General features: G+C 37.3%; 1 protein-coding gene across 1 annotated transcript in view; it reads left to right on the top strand.

The window, feature by feature from the left end:
- The window catches only part of ZC3H13 (zinc finger CCCH-type containing 13), a 154,000-nt gene that overhangs the window by 27,840 nt on the left and 109,749 nt on the right, over positions 1-16,411 (top strand). Inside the window, exon 5 of the mRNA XM_080662520.1 lies at positions 12,950-13,058. Coding sequence (XP_080518646.1) covers positions 12,950-13,058 — 109 coding nt within the window. The remainder of the gene's footprint in view (positions 1-12,949; positions 13,059-16,411) is intronic.

Genomic DNA, 16,411 nt, shown 5'->3' with positions numbered 1-16,411 from the left:
TGGTGTGGCTTAATGATTGAGTGTCAACCCATTAACCAAGAGTCACCGGTTCGATTCCCAGTAAGGGCATATGCCTGGGTTTTGAGCTCAATCCTCAGTAGGGGGCATGCAGGAGGTAGCTGATCTAGTATTCCCTCTCATCATTGATGTTTTTATCTCTCTAGCCCTCTCCCTCTCTTTCTAAAATCAATTTTAATAAAATAATTTAATAGTTGGCTCTTATGAGTCAGTGTAAACTGGTTCCAGCACACTACTCATGGACTATAGTTAATGTAAAGGACAGACATCTCAAATTTATTTTCTGAACACATTACTTTAGGAATTATTTAACACTAGTTGAGTTTTCTCTCTAATATAAATTGGTTTTGGGTTTTTTAATAGGAGATGAACATCAGCAGTAGAGATATAGGTACTTAACGGGTATCTAAGTTTAAGTGTGTTGTTGATCATAAAGATTTATATGCTTAGCATCATAACAGTTTACATATTTATCATATCATCTTAGTAAACAGCAAGGTTGGCATTTGATTAAGAACTTTAAAGCCTGATTTTTGCTTTCCCTAGATGAGAAAGCCCTCAAAGGCACTGAGCTTCATGCACACCTAAGGGATAGAGTCATAAGATTCTAGAATGGTCAGTTTTCAGGGAATTTGCTATCCAAACTTAAAAAAATATACTGTTAATAAGCTAGTGTATTAGGGTATTCATCATTTTGAGTGATAACAGGGTAACAGCTGCTAATCATTTCTGTGATACATTTCTACTGCAGTTCATGTGACTCTTGATCTTCATATAATGAATTTCTAAGGGAAAATTAGATTTAGTTTAAGTAGGGGCAAATATAGCAAAGACAAAAGAGCATAGTTAAATAGTATGTGTGTGATTTCCACAAACTAAATGTAATTCTATCCCTTCTTTGCCACTGACCTCAAATCCAATGTGTCTGAGTTATGAGGTTGGTAACACCTGATCTTATGGAGAAATACATTGTAATTATATAGAGTGTGCTGACATGTCAAGAGATATGAACAAATGGAGAGAATAAATAACTGTCTTGAGAACCAGAGAGCACTTTACAGAGGAGAATGACATTTTGTACTGGGTGTGAAAGATAAATGGGATGAAGGAGGGAAGGGGTCCAGGAAGGGGAAAAAACTAACACAGTAAAAGTGCGAGTTTTAAAGGACTACTGTGTTTGAGAACCTACTTTGTTTAAAGGACTGCTATGAGGCTTTGTGCCCAGGGTATTATGAATTATAGCATATGAATGTGAGTTGAGGGCTGAAGAGATCTATCTTGTTCACCAACTCACCTCCAGATCCTGGAACTAGTAAGTTTACTTACTAAGTGAAAAGTGATTCTGATAATGCAGCCAGTATTGAGAACTCCTAGTGGTCTCAGGTTTGCACTGTCCAGTAGGGCTATTGAACACTTGAAATGTACGTAGTCTGAATTGAGATGTACTGTAAGTGTAAAATACATCCTGAATTTCAAAGAATTGGTATGAAAAAAAAAAGTGAAAAATCTCATTAATAAGTTTTAGGTTGATTATGTATTATATTGACAATATTTTTATATATTGAGTTAAATAAAATATACTATCAACATTTTAATTTTACCTGTTTCTTTTTTCTTTCAAAAGTGGCAAGAAGAAAGTCTTAAAAGTACACATGTGGTTTGCATTATATTTATATTGGAAAGAGCTGGTCTGGGTATTTAAATCAGACTTAAGACAATGAAACTGAATTTAACACAGTCAGAGGCTTATTTGAGGTAGAGTCAATAGGATTTAATGAGGAGACAAACTGGTTTTTGGTCCCTTTTTTATACTAGACCAGGGGTGGGCAAACTTTTTGACTCGAGGGCCACAATGGGTTCTTAAACTGGACCAGAGGGCCGGAACAAAAGCATGGATGGAGTGTTTGTGTGAACTAATATAAATTCAAAGTAAACATCATTACATAAAAGGGTACGGTCTTTCGGCTCCGCGGGCCGGATAGAATAGCCGAACGGGCCGGATCCGGCCCGCGGGGCGTAGTTTGCCCACGGCTGTACTAGACTCATATGATCATGGACAGCTAATTTTTAGCACTATTTTACAGTACTTGTGCTGACACTAATAGGCTATTTTGAAACATTTATGAAATAATATATTACATTTTTATGGCATTAGATACTTTTAATCTATAGAACTTTTCGAATGCAGTAATTGAATTGTGTTTTCTTCTATATCAGAGACTATTCTGTGGCACACCAAACAATATATATTTTTGTTGAACTGAAAAAAATAGGTATAATTTTGATTGATTCACACAAAAAAATAATAGTAATTAGTTACTCTTGCTCCAAAGTAACCTTTAAAAAAATCATGTACCTATTCTTGTATGTAAATACTGGTACTATTCTGGTACCAAGAGTTAACTAATCAGATATAATTTTATTATACAACAGGACTGATAAGATGCAACTCTATTGTATGACCTGTGTATTTATGATTCAAGATTAGATGGCTATTGTTGCGTTGGCTGTTGTCATTTTTTAAATTTGACAATCTAAAGAAAAAGAGGTCACCACCACTGATTATTAGCAAGTATTGCAAGTTGTAAAAATTCTTGCAGCACACCAGTTGAAAATCAATGATCTACATTATCTAATTTGTGGGTATAGTATTGTTAATAGTATTCTTTTACTGTTTGTGGCATCTATAGTGATGTTTTCTGTTTTGTTTCTAATTTTGATAACTTACCTTTCTCTCATTTTTTCTTAGCCTGGGTGTAGGCATATTGATTTTATTTATCTTTTTAAAAAACAAGCTTTTGACTTTATTGATTTTTCTCTGTCAATTGCCCATTTTTTATTTCATTGATTTTTGCTCTGATTTTTATTATTTATTCTGATTGCTTTAGATTTAGTTTGCTCTTATTTTTCTAATTGTCTAAGGTGGAAACTTAGATTATTGATTTTAGATCTTCTGTTCTACTATATGCATTTAATGCTATAAATTTCTAAGCACTGCTTTCACTGCATTCCACAAATTTTGATAAGGTTTATTTCATTTAGTATGAACCATGTAAACATTTCTCTTAAAAAAATTTTTTATTCACGTGTTAATTAGAAGTGGGCTATTTAATCTCCATATGTTTTGGGATTACTAGCTACCTTGTTACTAATTCTAGTTTAATTACATTGTGGTCTGAGAGGAGACAGTATATGATTTCTGTTTTTTATAAGTGTTTTATGTTCCAGAATGTGGTCTAGGTTTTGTTTTTGAATATTCATCCAAGGTCATATATTTCTGATTTTATGGAGAGGGGAGGAGAGAGAGAGAAAAAAAAAATCATCGATGTGAGAAAGAAATGTCAACTGTGCCTCCCTTATGCACCCCAACCAGAGATCAAGTCCACAATGCAGATGTTTCCTGACCGTGACCGAACCCACCACCTTTTGGTATATGGGATTAAACTCCAACCAACTGAGCCATCCAACCAGAGTTGAGGATTTTTTTTTTTTAAGTATCTTATTAGTAGAATGTTTCTGTCTAGTTCTCTCCCCATCTCCTGTGCTTTCCGCTCTTTACTGCTGTATTATTGGGTACATAGATACAGAGATATTAAAAAGAAAAATTTGGATTAACGTTAAATTTAATTCTATCCCAGACTATAAAAAGCTAAGTGCTGCCCTAATCAGTTTGTCTTAGTGGATAGAGTGTCGGCCTCCGAACTGAAAGGTCCCAGGTTCGGTTCCAGTTAAGGGCATGTACCTTGGTTGCGGGCACATCCCCCGTGGAAGGTGTGCAGGAGGCGGCTGATTGGTGTTTCTCTCTCATCAATGTTTCCAACTCTCTATCCTTCCTCTCTGTAAAAAATCAATATATGTGTGTGTGTGTGTGTGTGTGTGTGTGTGTGTGTATTTAAAAGCTAAGTGTTCATCACCACCAAACCAGTATTACAAGAAATGTTAAAGGGACTTCTTTAAAAAGGGAGAGAGAGAGAGATCATAAGTAGGAATAATAAATGACAAAAACTACATACCTGCTACTAATCACCTTAAGTGTAAATGGATTAAGTGCTCCATTTAAAAGATAAGGTTGCTGAATGGATAGGACAATAAGATCCATACATGTGCTGTCTACAAGAGACCCATTTCAGATGGAAAGACACACACAAACTGAAAGTAAAAAAGATGAAAAAGGATATATCACACAAATGGAAATGATAAATAAAAGCTGGGGTAGCAATACTTATATTAGACAATATAGACTTGGAACAAAGGCTATAACAAGAAACAAAGAAAAGCATTACATAATGATAAAGTGATCAATCTGATGAGAGGATATAACCCTTGTAAACATTATTGCACCCAATGTAGGAGCACCTAAATATATATTGATGGATATAAATGTAGAGATTGACAGTAATTCGGTTATTGATGTCAGTGACAATTGACATCAATGGATCATTCATTGATCAAGGAAACAGCAGCCTTAAATGACCCATTAGACCAGATGGATTTAATTGATATTTTAGAGCATTTCACCCTAAAGCAGCAGAATATAAATTCTTTTCAAGTGCACATGGAACATTTTTTGGGCTAGACCACATGTTAGTTCACAAAACAAATCTCAATAAATTGAAGAAGATTAAAATCAAATCAAGTATCTTCTCCAACCACAATGGTATGAAACTAGAAATCATTTACAAGAAGAAACTGGAAAACACGGAAACACATGGGGCTAAATAACATTCTACTAAAAAATGGATGGGTTAACAACAAATTCAAGGAAGAAATCAAAAGATATCTTGAGGCAAATAAAAATGACCTAGAATGATCCAAATTGAAAAGTAGCAGTAAAATTGTCATTATTTGCAGCTAACATGATTCTCTGCATAGAGAACCCCAGAGATTACAAACACACACTAAATTATTAGAACTGATAATTTCAGCAGAGTAGTCGGATACACAATATTCTGAAATGGATTGCATTTTTGTACAATAATGAACTATCAGAAAGAGAAATTAAGAAACATAGACTTGATTCTAGTTACAAAATGTCAAATGTAATAATATAGCATAGGGTGGCATGACCTAACAGTAGTTTTGGAGAAATCCAAGGGTGACTAGTTGACTGTATTTTAAACCAGGGATGGGGAATGTCTGGCTTGCAGTCCATATAAGGCCCGAAAAATCACTTGGTCTGGCCCTGCCATAGCAACCGCAGGTGAAACTAGGAATTCAATAAATCTAGGAACTTTTTTCATAGCAACACAAATTTGTATTAAGTGAATCATAACATAAATTTTTAGGGACAAACAAAGAACGTCCATTGTTGAATAGACTGCACATGTATGAGTACATGACAGGACAGACACGTTTGCTTCTCATCTGCTCCAGGCCCATCTGCCTATATTACAGTGACTCAGAAGACAGTCAATGCCAGGTAGGCTGTGAGTGTACACATTGTGGAAGTGTTAGCACATTGGTGAAACCACAATGATCTGGTGATGATGAGATGAGATGCAATGATAATTCCTCGAGGCATTAATGACCTTGCCTCCAATGATTGACATGATGTTGTTGACTTCCTTCTTGACACAGACAATAACTCCAATCTAACCTTTATCCACATGTCTGTGATCAACAGTCTTCACAAAAACGGAATCTCATGAATGTTGTGGAAATTACACTACACAGAAAAGACCTCAATAGTCAAACGTTGGATATGTTCCAAATCCAAGATGCAGGATTAGAACAGCAATCAAAGCAAAACAATAGTGTCTCTGGCAACACACACACTGGATAGTTATTAAAACCTACGTGGTGTGATATTCTACAAATGGCAACTACAGAAAAATAAAAGTTGATGCAGGGTGTCAATCTTTCCAAGAAAAATGGACAAATGATTTTTGTTGTTGTTGAAGTCAAAGGCAACCTGGGTGCCTAGTTTGTGGCCATGCATTAGTAGTAATAAAGCCAACCTGGAGCATCATTACAACTCAAAACAGGCTAACCTCAATGAATTGGGAGGCCAAATGTGTCGATAAAATCAATGCTGTGCAGCAGAGTTTGGAATCACAACAGGCCACTTTCATTAGGACTTATGACAGAGACAATGTTATGCAGACCAGTTATGTAGTGAGTGAGTTCATCACAAAGAAGCTGAGGCTTCACGTAGATGGAGAGTTTGTGAAACAGTGCGTGGTGGCTGCTGGAGAGTTGTTGGCACCAGACAAAGTAAAATTGTTTCAGAGTGTTGGTTTTTCTCAGAGAACTATCTCAGATCAGAGTACTGACTTAACACAAGGTATTAAAACACTGAAGGATTCTGCAGATTTCCAGTTTTTCTCTCTGGCTTATGACGAGACAATGGACATAACAAATACTGCCCATTTGACCTTTTTTGTTCATGGGATAACTGTAGAGTTGCATGCGAGAGGAACTGCTGTCACTGGAAGTCAGGCATGGTATTACAAAAGGTGAAGACTTATTAGAGACTTGTTTTATCAATGAAAAAATTTAAGCTAACATTTGAAAAGACATGATTACAGGTGGAGCTCCAGCTATGGTTGGCTTGCAAAAAGGGTTATAATTGTGCATTTATTAAGAAAGAACTAAATTGTCTCAGTCTTGATCCAAGTGATTTAATTATATGCCACTGCATCATACACCAAGAAAGTCTCTGTGAACAGTGGTTGCTACCCAACAATGTAATGTCAGCTGTAGTGTCATGCATAGATTTTGTTAAAAGCAGAGGGTTTAACAGCCACTAGTTTAAGGAGTTTCTGAAAGATCTTGATGCTGAGTACAGTGATCTTATTTATCACTGTGAAGAGTGGTGGCTGAGTCACAGGAACATGCTCATGAGGTTTTACTAACTGCAGGATGAAGTCAAGCAGTTCATGGAGCTGAAGGGAAAACCAGTCAGGGAACTCAATGATAGCAAGTGGCTGTGTGATCTAGTGTTCATGGTGGACATTACTAAGTACCTCTCAGAGCTGAACCTCAAGCTGCAGGGCCCCAACCAGCTTCTCAGCTCCCTGCTTTCAAAAGTGAAATCATTTGAAGCTAAATTAAGGCTGTGAAAAGTATAACTTGAAAGGAATATCATGGTGTGCATTTTCCCACTCTGGAAGGACAAAAGCCTTCTACGACACTTGAATGTGCTGGTGAATGTGCAAAAACTAATTGAGGCATTTAATGTAAGATTCAAGGACATGAAAAGTAAACAAATCATTTTTTAATTGAACACCTTTGCTACACTGTTCAATGTTGAACCAGCTGATATGCCTAATAACCTACAAACACAAAATCATTCAACTGAGCTGAAAGCCACGTAAAACCTCCTACTGCTTATGTTCTATAAATGTTACATAAGCAATGATGAATTCCCCAATTTGAGGAGACATGCATTGAAATATGCATCTGTGTATGGACAACTTATTGCTGTGAGCCATTCTTTTCAAAACTTACCATCACAAAGTCAACTGCGGTCCATGGAAAAGCAGTTGCAAGTAGCAACATTGTCAATACCAGTTAACATCACACGCCTTATCAAAGAGAAGCAGTTCCAGCCATCACATTAGGGCTGAGTTAATTAAATGTTTGACTAAATATAACAGGCTAATTTTTAAGTTGATAATTTTGTATGGCCTGTGAATGATGTTATTTATACAAATACAAATGGCCTTTGGCAGAAAAAAGGTTCCCCATCCCTGCTTTAAGCAATAGGCAAACTGACATGATTTCTATAAAAAAGCATAAGCCTTAATTCCTCTTTCATCATTATTATGGGTTATATACTCTGGTGTTCCTTCCTCCCACTACAACAAAACTGGATCTTGGATAAGAGACAGCAAGTACATTTTTAATGCAGTGCTGCTTCCTGAAGAACACAAAAGAGCAGCAAAGACAAGGAAGCAAAAACATTTGAAACCAAGGATTGAGCAACAAATCTGAAAGCTAGTGATGGCCTTGAAAATTTTACAAATATTAGAGCCGGTTAGAGACTAATTAAGCCTTACTGAGGAGAGACTTGGTGAACTGAAAGATGGAGCTGAAATTTTATCCTGAATGCTGCACATAGAGAGACAGGGTTATAGAAAATATTGAAGAGGTTCAAAAATGTGGGTAAAATACTTAGAAAATCTAATGTACATCTACTTGGAATCCCAGGAAAATTAGAATGTGAGAATGACAACATTTAAAAGAAGTAGTGACTAGGAATTTTCCATAATTGATGAGATAAAAATCTACAGATACAGAAAGAACAACACATATCAAGTAGAGTATTATATTGAAATTGCAAAACTCGAGCAACAGACAAAATACTACAAATGTCCTGAAAAAAAACAGCAAATCCTCCTACAAAGAAGCAGCAGAATGACAGAATGACAATGGAAGCCAAAACACAGTGGAATAATATTCTCAAAGTGTTGAGATAACATCTGTAAACCCATAGTTATATACCTAGCAAACAGTTTTTCAAGAAGATATAATAAAGAGGTGTTCGGATAAAATGAAAGTGGTGATTACTAGGAGACCTTCACTAAATAGGAATGTATAAAAGGTTATGTACAGGAAGATGTTTCTTCTGAAATGTAAAGATGAGAATCTTTACTAGGTTGGAAAAGTCTGTTTTGTTATTGTATATGCAGTTATCAAAAATGTATCATGGAACTTGGAGAAGGTGAAGTATAGTATCAAAAGGTGTAGTGTAAATTGTTTTACACTCCCCAGAATCTATTCTATCACCTTTTCATTTTGTACCTGCACTATGGTTTGGGGAATTGACCCAAAGGTAACAGCTGTGCCTTGGTTAGTGTAATCTAGTCATAATAATCCCATTCTCCTTGCTGCTAATTCACTTGATTCAGCAATCGTGCATGGCTATTATCTTGTTATCAATTATTGATTCAGATGTGGCCAGAAGGAAAGAATTCTTATGTTGTAGGAGGCGAGAGGCACCCTGGGGAAACCTAAACTGGTTGGTTGTTATTATGGTAAAAGAAATATGCCTTAATGTGGAGTGAAAACTAGGAATAGTAATCTGTGGGAAAGGAAAAAAACAATAAGAAATTTTGGTTTTTAATGGAAGTTAGGCGTAGTCTTATTTGTCAGCAAAGTCTGATCTTAATTGGCATAAAACTATAGTTTTAACCCAATGGGTGAAGTTTGTTTTGCTGCAAAAATTATTAGCAAGTTTGATCACAGGTTGTTGCTGTGATCTACTGTCAGTATTACATAATATATTTAGAAATCCAAGTAAATTCTGAATTCTTAAAATATCGCCTTCCAAGGGCACTGGCTAAAATATTGTGTGTGTTTTTAACAAATATTTTAACATGTACATGTTGCAGGGTGACTAATTTATAATATACTAGAGGCCCGGTGCATGAAAACTTATGCACTGGTGAGGTGGGGGGGGTCCCCTCAGCCTGGCCTGCCCTCTCTCACGGTCTGGGAGCCCTCAGGGGCGGAAGGTGACCCAGCAAGCAGGGGAAGGCGACGCCCCATCACACCTCTACTGCTGCCACTGCCGGCAGCGCAAGCCTCAGCCAGCCCTGGTTACCTGAGCCTCGGGCGGCCCTGAGCGACTGGGCAGCTGCTATCCGAGGCTTGCCTGTGCCTCGGGCCGGCCCTGGCCAGCTGGGCAGCTGCCATCTGAGGATTGCCTGTGCCTCGGGCCGGCCCTGGGTGGCTGGGTGGCTGAGGGGCCTAGGGGACTCCAGAGGCAGGTGCGCGGAGCGGCCGGGATGCCTGCAGGCGGGCCTGGCCTTGCTGCGTGCCTGCCGCCCTGGCGGAGCTGAGGAGAATGGGCATCTTGTGGCTGTGGGTGCCGCTGTCTTTGAGGGGGTGGCAGTCAATTAGCATATTCCCTCCTTATTGGCTGTGGGCGCCGCCATCTTTGGGACGGCATGAGGGTCAATGAGCATATTCCCTCTTTATTAGATAGGATAATAAATTAAATGGTTGCCCTTTTAATTAATGTTTGCACTTATGAGAAGAGGACAAGCCATTCTGTTCAAGAAATACAGGAAGGTGAAAGAACAGACTATGCTCTACTATATGGGACAGGTAATATCAGGCCCTATTTATTAGAATATCAGAGAAGGGGGAAATAACTTTATTTGACAGTAACATGCTTAAACAAGTTATATACTAGTGAACTGGAGAAATGAGGATATACAATATGTTTTTTTTTTTACTGATCTTAGCCTCCTTAATAAGTGTTATCAAAATAATTTTCTAGTCCGGCCAGTTATTTCTTATAAGGCTAAATGTATACTTGCCCAGCCAGTGTGGTTCAGTGGATTGAGCATTGTCTCATGCACCAAGAGGTCACTGGTTTGATTCCTGGTTAGGGCACATGCCTGGGTTGCAGGCTCAATCCCCAGTAGGGGTCTTGCAGGAGACAACTGATTGGTGTTTCTCTCTCATCCATGTTTTTCTCCCTCCTCCTTCCCCCTTACTCTCTAAAATAATTTTCTATATTATGATTTGAGGTGGGATATTGACAAAAGTATTAGAATAAAACATATTTCATAACTTGAAATTTCTCCAAATATTGAAGACTGCATTCAGTCTTTATTAACTTACTGAATATATATGGTCTTTGGGAATAGTATCAGAGTTATATTGAAAAACAATAGAGAAGTCATTATAATATATATAAATTATTATTAATGAAATTTAATGAGATTACATTTCTGGTTCTAAATCTGTTAAAAATATCTACACTAACAAAAGAGAAATATGCAAAATGACCGTACCTCCATGACACCCACCAGCCAATCAGGAGTGAGTATGCAAATTAACCCAACAAATATGGCGGGCTAATTTGCATAGACGGAGCAGCAGGGCGGGATGCTTGCTATGAGGGGGAGAGCAGGGGGCGGAGAGAGCTACAGGAGCCGCGCTCCGCTGGAGCGAAGACAGAAGGCAGCGGCAGCCAGAGCGAAGGCCTGGGTCCCGAGTGCTGGAGGAAAACTGGTGCCGGCAGCCAGGGGAAGGAAGGCAGGCCTGTTGCATGAATCTTCGTGCAACGGGCCTCTAGTTCTGTTATAATTTCACAGAATATTTATTTTATAGTATAAGCACTACTACTGCTCAGAAACTCTTCAAGTAAATCTGTAGTTGGATATTACATGATACTTTAAGTAGACGAAAACCGTAATATAGCCCTAGCTGGTTTGGCTCAGTGGATAGAGCATGGGCCTGCGAACTGAAAGGTCCCAGGTTCAGCCCTAGCTGGTTTGGCTCAGTGGATAGAGCGTCAGCCTTCAGACCGAAGGGTCCCCGGTTCGATTCTGGCAAAGGGCACATGCCCAGGTGGTGGGCTCGATCCCCAGTAGGGGGCGTGCAGGAGGCAGCCGATCAGTGATTCTCTCTCATCATTGATGTTTCTATCTTTCTATCCCTCTTCCTTCCTCTCTGAAATCAATAAAGAATATTAAAAAAAAAAAAAAGAAGAAAGAAAGATCCCGGGTTGAATTCCAGTCAAGGGCACATGCCTGGGTTGCTGGCTCGATCCCCAGTGGAGGGCATGCAGAAGACAGCCAATCAATGATTCTTTCTCATCATTGATGTTTCTCTCTCTCTCTCCCTCTCCCTTTCTCTCTGAAATCAATAAAATATATATATTTTTAAACCACTATATATTATTGAATAGTTCGGAGATAATCACCTATAAAAATATTTTTACAATACATACTAATATATATATTTATAGTAGATTTAATCCACAGAACATTCAAAAGTTATGTGGTATATAGAATAGTTTCTGATAGTCCATAGAATATATTTTAAGAATAATGTTACTTTTTTCCTCTGTCTGTATAAATAGGAGTTGTTTTTGTTTTGTTTTTTGTTTTTGGACCTTTTACCATTTTTTCATGTCTGGTTCAACCAGAAATTTTTACGATTTATGTCAGCTTCTGTTGTCTTACCAGCAATCATATGTCATTTCATTGAGCAAGTAGTACAACATGACTACATACCTAAAGATATAAAATTTACTAGTTTCAATAGTCTAACTACTAAACTGTACACCAAAATCAATACATAATATAAATAAACAAATACATAAATAAAGAAATAAAATTGAAAAAATAAAAGAAGTCTTAAAGGATAAATTAGTGTTTTAAGCAGCCAAATTTTATGTCTGATAATGCCCCAAAAGAACTTTAACCCTTTATTGTCCTTGTGTGTTAGTGTCTTTCATAGTCAGGATTTAGTGTTAATAAAAGTGATACACTGTGGGTGGGAAGATAATTATATGATACTGGTTATTTTTTTACCACTTAGTTAATTGTGGTTTGAAAGTCTTTCTGTTACGTGATATATGTTTATTAAATTTTATAAGCTAATTACTATTATCCTGTCTTGTCAGTAGGCTGCTATTACACCTAGAATAAAGTGTAAAACCTTTTTTTATGCGCAGTATACTAGTATACACTGATTTCTAACTATTTTGGCTACCATTTTTGTTTTCATCAAAATAGGGCAAGTCTCTTTTTGAAAGCATTTGTAATGAGTTTGGATTTATCTTTAGGGTGTGTAGGAAATGCTGTTACGTTAAAGTCACAAACCCTTGTGTATATTATCCATTTTAAACTGTCTTTTACCCTGTGAATTTCACACAAAAAAAGTATGTAGCACACTATCAAAGTTTAAAATAATAGATTTGCTTTGTATATTTTAAAATCTTAGTTACTCCTTATTGGTACTACATCGCTATTCTTTAGTGAAATAGGTATTCTGTAATGTCTTTTCATTGTGGTGCTACACTAGAACTTGTCACATCCTCTACTTAGTGGATAAGTGATTATTTGCAAAACTGATTCTTTGTTAAAACAAAGATGAATGAAGTTAGAAATATTTTGTATTACAATAATTATCTCATTCAATTTTTAAAAAAATAACAGTAATTTCTGTGTATTTATGTACTTTTTAGAAAGAATCTTCAAGGGGGAGACATAGAGAAAAGGAAGACATAAAAATCACCAAGGAGAGAACTCCAGAAAGTGAAGAAGAAAATGTAGAGTGGGAGACTAATAGAGATGGTGAGTTTCAAAAATCTTTGTTTATGTAGTCAATTTATTGATTATTCACTTTACAGACACTTTTTGTGGGCTTCAGCCCAAGTGCCCATCAGTAGATGAGTAGGTTCAAAACACTTTTCAACTGTTATCTCCCTATCAGTAGAAAATGGCATATAATTGCAGAACAAAGGCAGAAAAAGCTGTTTACACCGCATTTTTCAACTTCCCCTTCCTTTTTTTCTTCCTAGAACTTTATTGTGCACCATCACAGTCCTTTGGAATTTATTACATTTGTAGATTTTCAGTTCCTCAACATCAGGGTTAAAAAATTAAATCTAAATTTATGTTTGTTGTTTTTCATAAAATATTAAAAGATTAAAAAATTTTAAAGACCTGGGAAAATTATTTAAAAGGTATTGTTGACTTTCATTTTTCAAAAGAGATCCAAATCCAATAATAAGTAAGATCTGGGATTTTTTTCATGAAAAATTAGCAAAATCATCTTTGAGTCATTGTCTTAACAAATAAGGATTTATTTTCCATACCACAAATGTTCACTATTATGATATTCTTAGAGATCTAAATATAGAGAAAGGGAACTCATTTGTTGAATGTGTTGGGTGTTCTAGGCATTTTAATATAATTAATATAATTTTCTCATTAATTCAATAGCTTTGCTATTTCTTATACATAACTAAAGAGTTTAGGAACTTAAGCAACGTTTCAGCATAAGCTGAAAACTTAGATCAGGGGTTATAAAATTAAAATTGTGGACCAGGCACCTCTTTGCAAAAAAACTTGGTTGGAACATAGCCATATCCATTTGGTTACATATTTTTTGTAGCTGTTTTTGAGCTCCCATGGGTGAGTTGAATCTTTGGGGAAAGCCAAGAGCCTGCAAGCCTAAAATAGTTACGCCTATAATTAAGAACAATCTCTGAAAACTTACCTAGTCTAATACTTGAATTGTACCCTAACTGCCTCTCCAGTAATTTGAACATCAGCACTTTTTAAGGGAATTTATTCCATCTTTGAACAGCATTGTCTGTTGAAGAGTGCTTCTAAGAACAAACAGGAAACTCTCCTATGATTAGTTCATTGGGATTTCATAAGCCAAACTAATATTGCTTATAAAATATAGTATGTCCCCCCAAAATGTATTCACACTTAAACAGCTGACAGCTCCATTTTGAAAATGAAATGTATTTTAATAAACACTCCCTTTGTAATTATTCCAAGTGTGTGAATACATTTTGGGGAGACACCCTGTAGTTGTAAAGGCAGCTGTAATGTTCCATTGTGTTTGATCAATCTGTGTATATAAAGAGGTAATATGCAAATTAGACCGGGACGCCGCAACAGTCACAACCAGCTCAGGAGGCGGGGGTCCAGAGAGAACAGCACACCCGGCCCCAGAGCCGGAGAGAACAACACGCAGGGGGGCTGGAGTGGAGACACAAACCCGCAGGGGGGCCAGGCCAAGCCAAGCCAAGCCACCTGGCGGTCCGGGCAAAGAAGCTGCTCTGCTGACCAGCCTGTTCTATGGACCTGTCGGCGCAAAGTCCGGGGCCTCTAGCCTGTAGCCACAGGAAGTCTCCCTCTGCCCAGAGTTAGGAGCACCAGCCCAGGTCCACCCATCAGCCCAGTCCTGACTGCGGGGGTGAGTTCCTGCAGGCTAGGGTTTGATCCCCACACATTAGCAGTAGGAGACCAGTGCCTTTGTTATTGCTGTGTGTCTGGGTTTTAATTGGACAAATGCCCGGCAGTCTTGGGCGAAAAAGCCACCTGAGGTCTCAGGCGCCAGCTTAGCAAAATCTTTTAGGAGGAGAATTCTGTCTGGGTTTCCCCAAATTCCCTCAGCCCCTACTCACTCCTCTGCAAAGGCGAAGAACAAGTGAGGCCCCTTAAATAAAAGTAAGATGTCTCCAGCAATGGTGGGCCTCTCTCATCACTGTCATTTGGACTGGATGGCATTTGAGTATTTATCTAGGCACCATGACAGAGAAACACAAGCTCAAGTCATGATCTCTGCCCTTAAATAATTCATAATCTTATTAGAGCAAGTGGATGATAAAAGCGCAGTAATGACCTCAGAATGTAAGGCAACAATACAGAGAGGAACAGAGGTAATTGCTAGGGTGATTTTCCAACAATTGGTACAAAGAGTATGTGCTGTGGATTAAATAAAAAAAAATATGTGTGGAAGTAGCTGCTTCATGAGTATGGCATTCCTTCCTATTTTAAAGGAAGCTGAGTTTCATGTGAACTGTGTACTATGTTGTTATATCTGAGGCACAGGACAAGGGAGGCCCTAAGTGTACTATGCTTTGATATTTGAGTCATTCTTTATTGTTCAATGTGATTTATTTCTGTACGCCTCAGTTTTGTAATAGTTAAATTACTAGAATAATACATCTTGCTATAAAATATTACTAGAAGATCAAATGATCAGGTGACATTTATTGTTATTTTCTGTAAATGAACACAATCTCTGGTATGCTAAAGTGATAGGTATTATAGAAATAGTCAGATAGGGAGACCTACAGGCTTGATTACAAGTGAGGCTTCCTATCACAACCCAAATTTATTGCTTAAAAAAAAAGCAGGGAGCCAACTAGAAACTGAACCAAATATAAGCCCTTGAAAGGCAAATGTAAATTGGATAAGCTTCGCTATTACAAGAGCAACAAGGAAAAATTCAGACGCAAGAATGAGAAGCACATTGCATCCACTCTAAGTTGCTGCTAAAGAAAAAGAATGGTATACTATGAAAACACTTAATATAGATTGTAAAGAGATTTCTTCAAAGAGGATTTCCTAGAGTAGGTAGTATTTCAGTTAATTTTTTTAAATGTGAAGAGGTTAGCTAGATAAGAAAAAGGTGTAGGGATCCCGAATTGCAGAGGGTGCAGGCCAGGCTGAGACACCCCCCCTCCCCCCCACCCCCCACCCCTAGGCACAAATGTTGTTGAAAATAAAATATTAGAAACCTTGACTCTTCAAAATTGGATAGCTAACTTTTCTGGAATAGTAAGGAATTAACTCAACATACCCAACATTCTTTTCTTTTTATTTTACTTGTTTTGGGATTAAAATTTTCTGAAATTTCTTAAAAACTTCCTATCTTTAAAAGTAAAAATTTCTCTATTACAATAATGCATACATTTTTTTTTTCACTATGTGTTTTATTTTTTTTATTTTTTTTTAAATAAATCTTTATTCAGATTATTACAATTATTTCTCCTTTTTTCCCCCATAGTTCCCCTCCAGCCATTTCCCACCCCACCTTCTGCCCTTACCTACCCCCCACTGTCCTCATCCATAGGTGTATGATTTTTGTCCAGTCTCTTTATGAACCCCCCCATACCCCTTTC

The sequence above is a fragment of the Plecotus auritus genome, assembly GCF_963455305.1.
Source record: "Plecotus auritus genome assembly, chromosome: 3".
NCBI classification, from domain to species: domain Eukaryota; kingdom Metazoa; phylum Chordata; class Mammalia; order Chiroptera; family Vespertilionidae; genus Plecotus; species Plecotus auritus.
Note: the sequence above shows the minus strand (reverse complement) of the source record. Positions and strands in the feature narration are given on the sequence as shown.